We start from the raw sequence: 15612 nt of genomic DNA, 5'->3' as shown, positions 1-15612 counted from the left end.
AGGTAGAGAGGGATAGAAAATTCAATTTTTTTCCGATGGATTTGGTGGTAATCTGTTTTAGTAGGGGAGATAACAAAGTCTTTAATGAAACGGATCTGTTAACAGCAGCTCCTTAAGTTGATGTAATGAATTAAGGGAAAAGGATGCTTTGAGCTACTAAACCATTCTTGATTTTCCTCACATCCCATTTTTTCCTTAAGATCAGGACACGTCAGCTGTAAAAGCCGATTAATTTTTTTTTTTCCCGATTCCTTCCTTGACATCCCCTGGCTCCTTGCAGAATCCCAGCCCCGCAGCACAGAGTCCAGAAAAAACCACAAAACTCTGCCATTTGCACGAGGCAGATTTTCACAGCTTCCTTGGCAAAATACGGGGTTTAAATATCCAAAACACAGGATGGCCACTTGTCACATCCCGTGCTGCAAGAGCCACAATCTGCCACCAACTTCTGAATTACATTAATTTCGTTGTTTAATGAAGACAGGGAAGGCAGGGTGACACCAGCACGGGGTTTTTTGGGGTTTTTTTTGGGAATATTCAGGGAGCAAGGAGGATGAACAAGCTGCTCTTACACTTTTCTGTGCCAGCTCATCTGCCAGCTGTTCGTTGGTCCTGGTTTTGTCCTCCACTTCCTGGGATTTCTGGTCATAATTGACAGCCAGCTCTTCCAGGGCTTGCAGCACCTCCTTCACTTCGTCCTTGGCTGCCTCGTTCTCGATCTGGAGTCGGGTCAGCTCCTCCTGGATCTTCTCATAATCCCTCCTCGTGGAGGCCAGAAGCTGGGAAGAAATATCATTTATGATATGAAATATAATATGTATATTAGCAGCATTAAGTGAATCAAAAACTCCTTCGAAAGAGAAAACTGAAAAGGAGAAATAAAAGATCGCAGCAGCATTAAGTGAATCAAAAACTCCTTTGAAAGACAAAACTGAAAAGGAGAAATAAAAGATCACGGCAGCATTAAGTGACCCAAAAACTCCTTCAAAAGACAATGTTGGAAAGGAGAAAAACAGGCAAAGATGTGGGAAAAAAGGGTGAGTGCAAATCGTGTGTGCAGGAGGGGAGAAATCCTGCAAACAGCACCAGTTGCAGCATAAATGCATTTGAAGGAAGCACAGAAAAAAAAAAAAAAAATGAAAAAGCTCTGAACTTCAACAACAAGAAAAATCTTCACCAAATCCTACTGTGACCCAAGACTGAGGCAGAGAAACTGATTTTAAACAGGATCAGAGCTCCAAAGACTTTTTCTGCCCTCAATCCAGTGCTGCAGCTCAGACCAAAAAAAAGAAAAAAAAAAGAAAAAGAAAAAAATCCCACAAAGTCAAATGTTTCACCAGGGCTTTGAACTGAGCTGAGGAAAAAGAGCTCTGTGAGGAAACCTCAAAGACCTCGTGGCTTCACAGAAATATTTTGATAAGCAAACCTAAGACGATTATTCTCACTTATCATCTGAAGGATGATGCTGAGCTGCTCCTGTTTGCTGAGGGAAAATATTAATGTCAGGAGAAAAATATTGATTTCACACACATTCCCTGGAGAGTGTTTCCAAGCTGAAAAACTTCTTCCATTTATTCTTTCGCTGGTTTAGTGCTGTCCCTGCCCTTGAACCGATGTTCAGTGAGATGGCAAAGCCTTGAAAATTCATGTGTGGTGTCCTCAGCACAAGCCCAGCACCTCAGGATGATGTGAAAAAAAAAAATAAAAGTGACACCTAACATTTACTGCTAAAACTGCGCTTTCAGGAATGATAACGAAATCAGGGCTTGACGTGGCATTAAAAAAAAAAAATCAAATGGGGAATGACAGCAGAGGAAAACAGGGCAGGAGATGTGAGAGGGCTTCGTGCTCATCCTAACAGCAAAGTTTGGACATTCGTTCACAGAATTCACTCCTTCCCAAAAAAAGGAGGATTTTTGGATTGGTATAATAATGCAGACAGCAAAAGAAAACCTTCCCTGCTGAAGTGTTTGGGGTGGATTTCTCCTGATCTGCCCATTGAGGAGCTGAGACCCCCAGCAAGAAAAAAAAAACCCCAGACCACCCAAAAAAGCAGAATATCCCAGAAAAAAAAGAGCTTTTTTAATTCTTTTTATTTTTTTTTTTTTTTGGCTTAGAGTGCTCATGGAAAATAGGAAACCAGGCAGCTCTGGAGGCTGGCACGTGCCCAGGGAGGATTCAGAGGAAAAGGAAATTTTTCTCCCTGGTAAAGCTGCAGCCTCACAAGTGCACTCACATTATGGAAAAAGGCATTGGATTGCCAGAGCCAGATGGCATGTAAATATTTAAACAACAAAATGGCTTCAAAGCAGCTTCCTGCCAAACACAGATGGAATTATTATTATTATTTACATTTACTTTAGAAATTTTCTGTGTGAGCTTCGAGAAGTGCTGGGCATCACCTGCTGCATAAACAGGGAGATCCTGGCTGATATTGGACAAAAATGGAGCAAAGTTTTCAAAAGCCACCCAAAAAAACCCCAAAAACATTAAAAAGATGAGCTGAAAACAGAAAAAAAAAGGCCCTTCATGGATCTGTTCCACCTGGGGATGGAATATTCAGAGTCACCCACCTTCAGCAGCAGCCGGAGGTGAAAAGGAACCAAAACCCTCCCCAAAATCAACCTCATTTGCAGCAGGTTTATAATTAACCTGCTGGCTTAATCAAGCAGAAGGAAGGATTGGTTAATTAGGGGGGAGCAGAGTGGATCAGTGAGCTCATCACTGATGTGGGGGAAAAACACCTTGAATAATAAAATAACACCTTGAATAATAAAATAACACCTTGAATAATAAAATAACACCTTGTGCCTCAGAGGGGAGAGCTGAGCTGAGGCAGAAAAAGGCTCTGGACGAGGAATGTGCCAAAAAAAAAAAAAAAAAGGGGAAAAAAAATAAATGTGAAAACCTGATTGACCTTGCAAAGGTGACACTGGAACAGGGAGGGTGAGGAAGGATTGTGCCCCCAAAAAGGAGGAATGAACATCCCCCCCTAAACCAAGGACAACTGGGAAGGAAAAATCAGCCCCAGGTGAGAAAAGGGATGGAAAAAAAGATGGGAGAAGTGAGGTGACACAAATAAATTCAAAACACACAGCAGGAAATAAGGGGCTGAGCAGGCATCAAGTGCATTATTATTATTATTATTTTTTTTATTATTATTTTTATTATTATGTTGGTGTAGCCAAAGGCAGCACTGTGCAGTGCAGAGCAATCAAATCAAGCAGTGGCAAGAGAATGAGGAGCTTCATCTTGGAATAAAATAAAATAAAATAAAATAAAATAAAATAAAATAAAATAAAATAAAGCTGGAGATTCCCCCAGCCAGGACAAGAGAGAGCAGGTGAACCCTGAGTGATGAATATCAGACATGTTCATAAATTGTTTTTTTTTTCTCTAATAACACCCTGGAAACCCTTTCTGGATACAAAATAAAAGCAATTCCTAAGAAATATCACGGCAACATTTGGGCAATTTGATGTTGCTGCCTCATTTTGCATCCTCAGAAACTCCTCACGGATGTTTTCCATCCCAAACCCAACAAAACTTTCATTTTAGGGACAGAAACGATGCAATCCAATGTTTGAAATCCGAGATTTTACAGCAAAAATCTGGGGCAGCACCAATGATCAGCTCCTTCCATCTCACACATCGCTGTCTCTAATTGCCAAAAGATTGGTAATTAATAATTTAATATCAGGAAATCTCTGCCTGGATACCTGAGTGAGCACAGACACATCAAAAAAAAAATCACATTTGGAGTGAAATAAAAATTCCCCACTCCTACCTTGGACCTCCAGCATCATTTCCCAGCAGGGGGGATTTTTATTATTTCAACTTTTATCAAGGCTTAATGAGAATATGATGAAATTTCAAGTTCAAACCTGGCTGACACCTTTTCCACTTGAATTTTAGCCAGTTAATATGAACAACTGGGACAGAATTATTAAACAAGGGGCTCAGGAGCAAAATGTAAAGTTTTTTTGGGGGTTTTTTTTTTAGGTTGGTTAATTTATTTTAGTTTCTTACCTCCTCTTGATCCAACATTTGCTGCTTTAATTTTTCAGCCAATTGGCTCTGCTGGTTGATTTCATCATCCTGCAATGAAAACAGGGGTGGAGATTTTTTGAATTTCTTTTCACAGCTCTCATTTGATCACTTCTTCTCTATTTATTGATTTCTTTTATCTATTTATTTATTTAATAATGCAGCAAACTTTGGGCATGCTTGAGCGGTATGAGGGGAGAGAAAAAGAAATATACATAAATAAATCTACATAAAATAAATAAAAATGTACAGAGCTCTGCAGTAAAAGCTGTCAACACTGATATAAATGGTGATATTTTGGGTTTGGGATCAAATATTTTTTTTTATTTCTACAGTCCTGTGCCAAATTATGCTTCCCATGTTTTCTAGGGAAAAATTCAAACCCACTACCAGTTCCCTCCAGAATCATTTACTGAGCTTTGCTGCTTTTTGATGAGGAAAGAGAAAGAATGACTGGATTTATTTTTTTTTTTTTTTTTTCCTGATCAATATGTAAAAGCTGAGGATTGCTGCTGGGGATGCAATCAGAGAAAAGCCATCATTTCTCACAGAAAACTGCTTTTTTTTCACTGCTGTGCAAGGAGACCAAAATTAAGGTTTAAACACAATCCCTTTGTGTCCACAAAGAGCCAAACCTCAACATGGACAGGCAAGGACACGCTGGGCTTTTTTTTTTCCTGTTGTTTTCCTGCTAATTACAGCTGAATTTTAAAATTGAGTATTGATTCGTGACGAGAGCTGTCCTTTTTTTCTAAGCAGCCTTTTTGTGGTGGTAAATGGCTTTTCCTGGGCCTTTTTTTTTTTTTTTTTTTTTTTTTTTTTCCCTCCTCACTTTTCATCTTCCCACAAACCAAAGCTCTTAATGGTTGGAGGAGGGAATTGCCGAGAGCTTTAAGTGCCACTGATGTGCCTCAAGCTGTGCAAAGAAAGAAATAAAAAAAAAATATAAATAAACGAGCCACCTAAAAATAGAAATAAACGAGCCACCTGCACTTCGGGCTGTGTTTGTACAAACAAAAGGGGGTGGGGATGTATTTTCCTTCAAATTCTAATAGCTGGAATTATTAAGGACAGTTTCTCTGGTTTGGATTTATTTTTTTTTTTTCCTGGTGACTCCAAGGCGTTGTTACAATTTGCTGAGGGATTTTACACTGAAGAAAAAGGAAATCCTGAACTTCAGATTGAAGGAAAAGTTGGTTTTGATTTTCCTGGAGAACTTTCCCAAACCACTACCTGCAGAGGGAAAGGGGAGTGGAGAGCTGAGAGGATCTGCTTCTAGGCAACATTTGGAATTTTCCAGCTCACGATGCTCAAGAAATAAAGGGGGAAAAAAGAACCAAAAACAAAAACAACAACAACAACAAAAACCAAAAACAAAAACAACAACAACAACAAAAACCAAAAACAAAACCAAAAACAAAAACAAACAAACAAACAAACAAACAAACAAACAAAAAAAACAACACCAAAACAAACAAACAAACAAAAAAAGAAAAACCAAAAAAAAACCCAAAAAACCCAAAAAAAAACCCCAAAAAAAACCGAAAAAAAAAAAAAAACAGACCAATAATTTTCCATTTGCAGCTGGAACCAGAAGCTCCCACCTTGTCATCCAGCTGCCTGTAGAGGCTGGCGATCTCCTCCTCGTATTTGTGCTTCTCCTCCGGGGAGATGCTGGCCACCACGGGGGTGATGTTATCGATTATGGGGGTGTTATCACAAGGCTCCAGGCTCTTCTGCTCCTTGGCGCTCATCTGCTCCTCCTCGGGCACGGCTTCTCCTGCAGGGGACACAGCTCGTGACAATCCCACCGTCCCCAAAAAAACCCCCCCCCCGGCGTGGCCATTCCAGGATGGGAATTTGTGTCATTAATACGGATTTTAAAAAAGATTTTTTTTTAAAATGACCGGGAAAAGGGGTGGGAATGGAGCTCATCCTCACGAGGATTTTGAGCCCGTGGAAAATCCAACTCCGTGGGTTCCGTGGATTTGGAGATTCTTTTCCAGCCTTAATTGATCCCATTAAAATCCAGCAGCAGGTTGAGCACTAAAAGCACAGAATTCCAGGCTCTGCTGTCACTCCCTTGATGGGATTAACTCCGTGGATTAGAGGTGTAAAAAAAAATGAGGGAAATTCCCCCAAATTCCAGCCTAAAATCTGCTGGAAATCTCCAGGGATTGCCAGCTCCAGGATGGACCAGGAGAGCAGAGCCGTGTTTGAAACAATATTCAACTTCTGCCTTACAAATTCCACCACAAACACCAATTTCCAGAGGATTCTGTGCACAGCACACACATTTCCTACAAAACCCCTGTCCCCTAAGAAATATTTATAATTGTAAATATTGGGGTTTCCTGTGACAGCACACACATTTCCTATAAATCTCTATCCCCTAATAATATTTATAATTGTAAATATTGGGGTTTCCTGTGACAGCACACACATTTCCTACAAAATCCCTGTCCTCTAAGGAATATTTAAAATATTTGGGTTACAACTGCAGGCTCAGAGGTGAAGGATGAGTGAGCTGCTCATGGCAGAAATTAAATCCACCCTCACCAGAGGTTGGGGAAAATCTCTGGATGCTGCACAGTGGGATGGGGAGGTTACAGGATTTTTCCATTTTCCAGGAAAAATTCCCATATTTTAGCTCCTGAAAGCTTTACCAGCCATTCCTCCTGCCCATTTATCTCACTGGCAGGGGAGCAGGACCAACACATCAAAGCCCAGAAATTCTGAGTGAGGCCCCAAAGCAAAACAAAAAGGGGAAGAAAAAGCACAACCAGCTAAGCAGATGAGTTTTTTAATTTTTTTTTTTATCCTAAAGCACAAAAAAGTGGAATTTGAAGTCAAGCAGCATCACCTCTATCAAGGTGCTCCACTCCAAATATTTTCTGCCCCGTTTCTGAAGGCTTGATGGTGTTTTAGATTATTAATGAGGGAAATGTAAATTGATTTTTCGCTGTTGGATTTCACTGGAGCAGAGAAGGAAAGGTGGGTTTGGATAGAAATGCAGAACCTTGCACACACACAGAAAAATAAAAAATATTCCTCAGGCTGTGGAGAATCCACCAGCAGCTTCCCAAAAGGAATATTGAATTTCTCATTCGTTGGATGAGAACCTCCTTGTAAAACACAAAAAAAAAAAAAAAAAAAATCGAGCACCTGGAAGCTGAAATCCTCAGTGAGAAAACCGAGCTCCCCCATTTCCTGCTGCTTTTTTTTTTTTTTTTTTTTTTTTAAGAATAAATCCTGAATTCCTGGAATAAACTGTGCCTGGGGAATATCATCCAGGATGTGATTGCTGGGACATTTCCCTTTGTGAGAAGCCTCCATCATTGCAGGGGATGGGATTGCAAAAGGTCAGATTAAAAAAAAAAAAAAAAAAAAATCAATAATCTCCTGCCAGAACAGCAGCACGAGGGGATTTCAACAATATTTAATTGTTAAATATTCAATATTTATCGTTAAATAGTTAATATTTAACAATTTAAACAAAAGGATCCATCCAGGCTTTTCTAAAAAAAAAAAAAAAAAAAAAAAAAGGGCTTTGGATTGGTTTTTTTTGTTGTTGTTGTTGGGTTTGGAGGTTGAGATTTGATTTTTAAAATGCGAAATAAATAATTCAAAGTGCAGCCGGTTTGCTAAAATTCTTTGCCAGCGTTTCAGATTGAATTCATATTTTTTAAAATTCGGTTTTCAGTTAAAAAAAAAAAAAAAAGCCTTCATTTGTGTGTATCCATATATATATATATTTTCATATATATACCCTGAACAGCAATTCCTGCCATTTCTCAGCAGGAAATTGGCTCTCCTCGACAAAAATTCCATTTTAGAAGCCACGGGAGCAGAGAAATGGTGATTCTGTTAACCAGATGCCACTCCCTGCCCTTGTACTAAAGGACTAATTATTTTAATGTGAAATTTAATTATAAAATTCCCCAAACCCGAGGTCCAATTATCTTAAGGCACAATGATTCTCATGCCTGAGGAGCAGTTATTTAAAAAAAAAAAAAAATTAAAAAAAAAATATATATATAATGACATTTTTCCTTTTTTTTTTATTCCTGTCATTAACAATATTAAAATTAATGATGCCCCCTGTGTTCTCTTACCCTGAAATCACAGATTTTGGAATTTTCACTGGTTTCTGGCTTGCCTGGTTTTTGCTTCTTCACCTTCCCTTATGAAATTATTACGAAGTTCTAATGTGAATTTAGATTTAATGATCAGACACAATTAATTAGGATCGTGATTTAGGGCACGGACACATCCAGCTCCCGATTTTTGGCACCTACCATTCCTCCACCTGTTGAGCTCCAGCTCCAGGTGCTGGATAACATTTTTTAAACTCTTGTTTTTGTCCTTCTCCTTCTCATATTTCTTCTTCCACTCCTCTGCTGTCAGCTCCAGGTTCACTGACACCGTGTTCTTGATGGTCTTGGCCCTGCACAAGAAAATTTTGGGGATTTTTTTTGGTATTTTATAGCTTGGGATTTTTGTATTTTATAGCTTGGGATTTTTAATTTTTATCCCAGTGTAACAGCGGAGCTTGGGAATTTTTTCCATGATACAGAGGGGAATGAAGAGAAAAATTGTGGATTCTTCATCCCTGGGAAGTGCCAGTGATGAGGAAGAAGAGGGAGGAAGGAAAGAAGGGAAGGAAAAGAAAAAGGGAAGGGAAAGGGAAAAGGGGAGGAAAAAGGAAAGGAAAGGGGAAAAAGAAAAGGAAAGGAAAAAGGAAATTTCTGGAGCCAGGCTCAGGAGTTCCAGCCTCCCCAGGCAAAAATATCCCAAATTTCAGCTCTCCTAACAACCACCAGCGCTTTATTCTTGTGCCAGGGCTCAGCTCCAACCCAACCCAACCCAACTCACCCAACCCAACTCAACCCAACTCAACCCAATCCAACTCAACCCAACTCAACCCAACCCAACTCAAGCCAAGCCAACCCAACTCACCCAACTCAACCAAACCCAACCCAACTCAACCCAACTCAACCCAACCCAACTCACCCAACCCAACTCAACCCAACTCAACCCAATCCAACTCAACCCAACTCAACCCAACCCAACTCAACCCAACCCAACTCACCCAACCCAACTCAACCCAACCCAACTCACCCAATTCAACCCAACCCAACCCAACTCAACCCAACCCAAACCAACCCAACTCAATCCAATCCAACTCAACCTAACTCAACTCAACCCAACTCACCTCAACCCAACCCACCTCAACCCAACTCAACTCAACCCAACCCACCTCAACCCAACCCGACCCAACTCAACCCGACCCAACCCAACTCAACCCAACTCAACCCAACTCAATCAACCCAACCCAACTCAAGCCAAGCCAACTCAACTCAACCTAACCCAACTCAATTCAACCCAACCCAACTCAACCCAACCCAACTCAAGCCAACCCAACCCAACTCAACCCAACCCAACTCAAGCCAAGCCAACCCAACCCAACTCAAGCCAAGCCAACTCAACTCAACCCAACCCAACTCACCCAACTCAACCCAACCCAACTCAACCCAACCCAACTCAAGCCAAGCCAACCCAACTCACCCAACTCAACCCAACCCAACTCAACCCAACCCAACTCAAGCCAAGCCAACCCAACTCACCCAACTCAACCCAACTCAACCCAACTCAACCCAACCCAACTCAACCCAACCCAACTCAACCCAACCCACCTCAACTCAACCCACCTCAATTCAACCCAACCCAACCCAACTCAACCCAACCCAACTCAACCCAACCCAAGCCAAGCCAAGCCATCGTGGCAGGAAATGCAAAGGCAGCAGCAAACAGCGCCCAGCACCTCCTGCAGCAAATCTGACCAGGAAACCAAAGCAATGGCTGGGAATGAATAAATGAGTTGCCCTTCACTGACCCCCAGTGGGGTGGAATAAAGCAGAGGAAAAGGAAAATAATAACACACAAACCCCCAGCAGTTCATAAAGATTTGTACTCTGGGGTAAACAGGACTTTTATTGCCTTAAAAGCCTTTTTTAAAAAAAAAATAAAATAACCCTGTGCTTTAAAAATAATTCCTCGTGGTCAGGGTTTGCACTTTGTTAAAAAGCACAGCTCGAGTTTCCACTCATTTAATTGTACCAGGGAAAAAAAACCAAAAAAAACCTCCAAAAACCAAAAAAAACCCACAAAAAATCCCGAAAAAACAAAACAAAAATAAAATAAAAATAAAAAAAATAAAAAAAATAAAAAAAAAATTCACCACACCAGGAAGTTTGTCCTGATGATGGATGAAGCCTTTACTGACAATTAAAATTCAACACGAGCTAAAAACATAAGAAAAGATGGATTAGAAACAGGAAAAATCTGATTTGCTGCTCTCAGAGGAGCACTGGCACAGTCTGATCGGTCCCAGAGCTGCTCTGAAGATGGATTTGATTCCTGCCATTTATTTTAATAATTGAATATTTTAATTCTTTCTTTTCCCAGGGAAAAAGCAGGAATCAGGAGCCCTTCCCTTCCCTGCTGTGGAAATCCCGAGTTTTGTCACAGCAGAAAAATGAGACCCCACAACAACCCCAAGAGCCTGGAAAAAAAACCCAAAAAAAAAACCCCAAAAAAACGAGGATTCAGCAGCGTCCTTCCCAAAAAATCCTGACAGAAATGATGGAAATCCTGCATGGATGGGCACTGAGCACCGATCCTCGCCGGGAAATACAAATTATTTCCTTCCCCACCATTATTATTGTGTTATTTTTTATTTAGGATGTTCTTTTATTGATCATTTATTTTATTTTATATTATTTTAACTTTCCATCAAGCCTCTCAGGACGCTTGGTTTTACTCGACACGAGTTGTGAGCAGCAGAAATTTGGGTTTTCGGTCGCTAAAAATCACGTTCAGCTCAAAATGGGGGGGGGAAGAAAACCCCAACAAATCAACTCTTTAATCTGATTTATTTTTGTTATTTTATTTATATTTTATTATTTATTTATTTCCCCTCATTTGAAAATTAAAGAGATTTTTTAAATTTTATTTATTTATTATTAATTTTATTCGTTTTTTATTATTTTATTTCTTTTTATTAATTTTTATTAGTTTTTTATTATTTTATTTATTTTTTTACTATTTATTAATTTCCCCTCATTTTAAAATTAAGGCGATACTTCTATTATTTTCTTGATTATTTTATTATTTCTTTTTTATTATTTTATTTATTCTTATTATTTATTTATTTTCCCTCATTTGAAAATTAAAGTGATAGTTTTATTATTTTATTACTTTTTAATTATGTTATTTCTTTTTATTATTTATTTTCCCTAATTATAAAGTTAAAGGGATATTTTTATTATTTTATTTCTTTTTATTATTTATTTTCCCTAATTATAAAGTTAAAGGGATATTTTTATTATTTTATTTCTTTTTATTATTTATTTTCCCTAATTATAAAGTTAAAGGGCTATTTTTATTATTTTATTCCTTTTTATTATTTATTTTCCCTAATTATAAAGTTAAAGGGCTATTTTTATTATTTTATTCCTTTTTATTATTTATTTTCCCTAATTATAAAGTTAAAGGGATATTTTTATTATTTTATTTCTTTTTATTATTTATTTTCCCTAATTATAAAGTTAAAGGGCTATTTTTGTTATTTTATTTATTTTTATTATTTATTTTCCCTAATTATAGCATTAAAGGGAAATTTTTATTATTCTATTTATTTTTCTTATTTATTTACTTTCCCTCATTTGAGAATTAAAGAGCTATTTTCATTATTTAAATTTTTTTATTTATTTTTCCTTATTTATTTTTACAGCCACAACATTGATCCCTGAGGCGAAATTCAAGGACCGGGCCCCTCCTGAGAGCATCACCAGCACTTGGTTAAACACGGAAAAACTGAATTTTCCCAATTTCCCATAAAATTCCAAGGAATTAAGACGACAATTTGTACTTTTCCTTTTTTTTTTTCCCCTCAAAAAATCTTTCCAAGGATTCCCCAACCCCAATCAGAGCCAAGAGCAGCGAGGATTTTCCTGGTTCCAGTGGGAATAAAGAGAATTCCAGAAGGTTTTTAATAAATCCAGAAAAAAAAACCAAACAAAGCTCTGGATTGCAAAGGCCTGGAAATGCAGCCAGGCTGATCCCAGGGGGAATTGGGGATGCCCAGGTGGGATCGGGGATGCCCAGGTGGGATCAGGGGTGCCCAGGTGCGATCAGGGGTGCCCAGGTGAGATCAGGGGTGCCCAGGTGAGATCAGGAATGCCCAGGTGGGATCAGGGATGCCCAGGTGGGATCAGGGATGCCCAGGTGAGATCAGGGGTGCCCAGGTGAGATCAGGGATGGGTCAGGTGAGATCAGGGGTGCCCAGGTGAGATCAGGGATGGGTCAGGTGAGATCAGGGGTGCCCAGGTGAGATCAGGAATGCTCAGGTGCGATCGGGAATGCCCAGGTGCGATCAGGGATGCCCAGGTGCGATCAGGGATGCCCAGGTGAGATCAGGAATGCCCAGGTGAGATCAGGGATGGGTCAGGTGAGATCAGGAATGCTCAGGTGCGATCGGGAATGCCCAGGTGGGATCAGGGATGCCCAGGTGCGATCAGGGATGCCCAGGTGAGATCAGGAACGCCCAGGTGGGATCAGGAACGCCCAGGTGGGATCAGGGATGCCCAGGTGGGATCAGGGATGCCCAGGTGAGATCAGGAATGCCCAGGTGGGATCGGGGATGCCCAGGTGGGATCGGGGATGCCCAGGTGAGATCAGGAATGCCCAGGTAGGATCAGGAACGCCCAGGTGCGATCAGGGGCGCTCACCTCTGGCCGAACATGAGCGTGGATTTGGTCTCGGCCTCGTTGAACACGGAGGGCGAGCAGCAGATGACGATGGTGGTCCGGCAGTTGCCCCCCAGCGAGTCCTGCAGGATCCGGGTCATCTTGCTGTCCCTGTACGGAACGTGGGTTTTCTACCCACACACAACAGCCCCGTCAGCCACTGCGCCAGCGGGGACACGGGGGACACGGGGGTCAGGGGGGACACGGGGGGACACGGACAGGGACACGGGGACACGGGGGGACACGGGGGTCAGGGGGGACACGGGGGGACACGGGGGGACACGGGGGGACGGGTACAGGGACACGGGGGGACACGGACAGGGACACGGGGGGACACGGGGGGACACGGGGGATAGGGACACGGGGGGACACGGGAGATAGGGACACGGGGACAGGGACACGGGGGGACAGGGACAGGGACATGGGGACACGGGGGGACAGCGACACGGGGGGAGGGACACGGGGGGGACAGAGGGGCAGGGACACGGGGACAGGAACACAGGGGACACGGGGGGACAGGGGGACAGAGGTACAGGGACACGGGGACAGGGACACAGGGGACACGGGGGGACAGGGGTACAGGGACACGGGGGGACAGGGGGACAGAGGGACAGGGACACGGGGACACGGGGACACGGGGGGACAGCGACACATGGACACACGGACACAGGGGGACACACGGACACGGGATACAGGGATACGGGGACAGGAGCCACAGCTCGTCCTGCTTGTGCCAAATCTGAAAACTGCCCCGGTGACATGGCTGGGAACCAATCCCTTATTGTGTCACCGCGGGTTTCGTGGCTGCTCAGCCAATATTTTCTCTTTTCAGAGCTGAAACCTTAGCTCCTTTTCCTCTTTTTTTTTTTTTTTTAATTTTTTTTTTTTTAATTTTTTTTTTTTTTTTGGGTGGCAAACAGCCAGAGAGAGCCGAGCCCTGCTCAGCCCCCCGGGCAGGATTACTCACAGTTCCCTCCGCCAAGGCCGAGATGACGTTGCCCAGGGCAGACAGAGATTTATTGATATTTTTAGCTTCGTCCAGAACAGCCCCCTCTGCTCCGGTTTTGCTGACCTGCCATGGAGAGAGAGAGAGAGCGAGAGAGAAAACAGCGAGAGTCAGGCTCTGCTGGCAGCCCCGCAGAGCTCAGCCTAAAGATGCTCCTGCAGCAACAAAACCCAGCTTAATGAAACAGCAATTCTTACATCCAATCCTGATAGCAACTTCCATCGCTTTTTTTTTTTTTTTTTTTTTTTTTAATTCCATTTTTTCCCCACTCCGGGAGCAGGCTGGCCCTGATTTTATTCAGGCTGTGCTCACCCGAGGAAATTTGGGAATCGTTTCCAAGGCCGAGCTGTTCACACAGACACGGAGCACGGCAGGGACACTCCCAGCCCCCAAATGAGCAGCTTTGCCTTTGGGTTTTACTTGCACGGAGCAAAAAAAAAAAATCAAAAATCGCCGATTTTGTTCGTGCCTCCTTTTGCACGTGGTGGAAAACAATCCATTTTCCCCACCAGGACAAATGTGTTGTGTTCTACAGCTGATAAATTCTATTCTATTCTATGTAAATTCTATTTTACACACTCCTGACTTGCTGGTATTTTTCGTTTCTGCCACTACAAAAATAAAATAAAATTTGGATTTTCCAAAGTATTCGAATACAAGATAAATTTGTTTCTTTTTCTCTGCATTAAAGCTCTCTGTGCTTTCACCTAAAAACGCCCCACGGCCTGAAGGAAAAGCAGTTGTGTGTTTTAAGAACACAACCTGCCCCAAAAAAAATCCATATTTCAGGTTTATCTCTGCCATGCCCAGACAGAACAAAGCACAAAATTTGTTTTTTTTTTTCAGAGGAGAGGAGTGCCTGTCCAGGCCTTCATTTTGTAAACATCATAAAGAGATTTTAATTGAACATCTCCATGCAATCCTATTAACACCATTAATTACTCTGACAAATCACTTCTGCACTGCACCCACGGGTTATCAATTGATGTGAGCAACCCAAAACCCCAATAAAATCCCCAAAAAGCAGATTTTGAACGCTCCAGAAGGCACCAGAGTGAGAACTGGGAAACATTTTTGCATGTTCTAAGCCATTCCTCATCTGCTAAATAGATAAAAGTCATTTTCTGGGGTTTATTTTTTTTATATTGGAAAGCAGAAATAAATAGTCACCACAATCAAGATTCAGGGAGCTTTGAGTAGGCTTGAAAACTACATTAAAAACAAACATTAAATAATATTAAAAAAAAAATTAACTGTTGGTATTTCATTCATTAAATATGTGAAATAATTACCAAAAAAAACCCTGGAAACAGGACATGACAATACAGTTCTAATTTGATCAATTGTATCAAAATTACATTTCTTTTTTTTTTTTTCAGTTACACGGATGGAAATGTGAAGGAATGTAAAAATCCAGAAGGGATGTAAAAATACAAGAAGGGATATAAATATGAAGGTATGTAAAAATGCAGAAGAGATGTAAAAATACAAAAGGAATAGAAGAATATAGAAGGGATGTAAAAAATCAGAAGGAATATAAAAATTCAGGAGGAATATAACAATTCAGAAGGGATAGAAGAATACAGAAAGGAATATAAAAACACACCAGTTCAACTTGCTCCATGATAAAAGCAGATTTTGGAAGGATTATCTTTCGTTACAACAATTCTGATCTGCTCCCTTTCTCCATCCCACATTAAAAAAAAAAAAAAAAAATCAAAATAGCTTTATTAAGGATAATCTAAATGA

At 41.0% G+C, this 15612-nt stretch overlaps 1 protein-coding gene across 2 annotated transcripts in view; it reads right to left on the bottom strand.

Moving 5' to 3' along the window:
* KIF5C (kinesin family member 5C) overlaps positions 1-15612 on the bottom strand; it is a 67185-nt gene that overhangs the window by 19496 nt on the left and 32077 nt on the right. For both annotated transcript variants that reach the window (XM_088168408.1, XM_014891652.2), the window contains exons 9-14: positions 13825-13929; positions 12840-12988; positions 8346-8494; positions 5652-5827; positions 4030-4098; positions 573-779 (exon numbers count right to left, since the gene is read on the bottom strand). In XM_088168408.1, the coding sequence (XP_088024534.1) occupies positions 573-779; positions 4030-4098; positions 5652-5827; positions 8346-8494; positions 12840-12988; positions 13825-13929 (855 nt within the window). The remainder of the gene's footprint in view (positions 1-572; positions 780-4029; positions 4099-5651; positions 5828-8345; positions 8495-12839; positions 12989-13824; positions 13930-15612) is intronic.

The sequence above is a fragment of the Sturnus vulgaris genome, chromosome 7 (genome assembly GCF_052056855.1).
Source record: "Sturnus vulgaris isolate bStuVul1 chromosome 7, bStuVul1.hap1, whole genome shotgun sequence".
Lineage (NCBI taxonomy): Eukaryota > Metazoa > Chordata > Aves > Passeriformes > Sturnidae > Sturnus > Sturnus vulgaris.
This window is presented reverse-complemented; position numbering and strand designations above follow the sequence as displayed.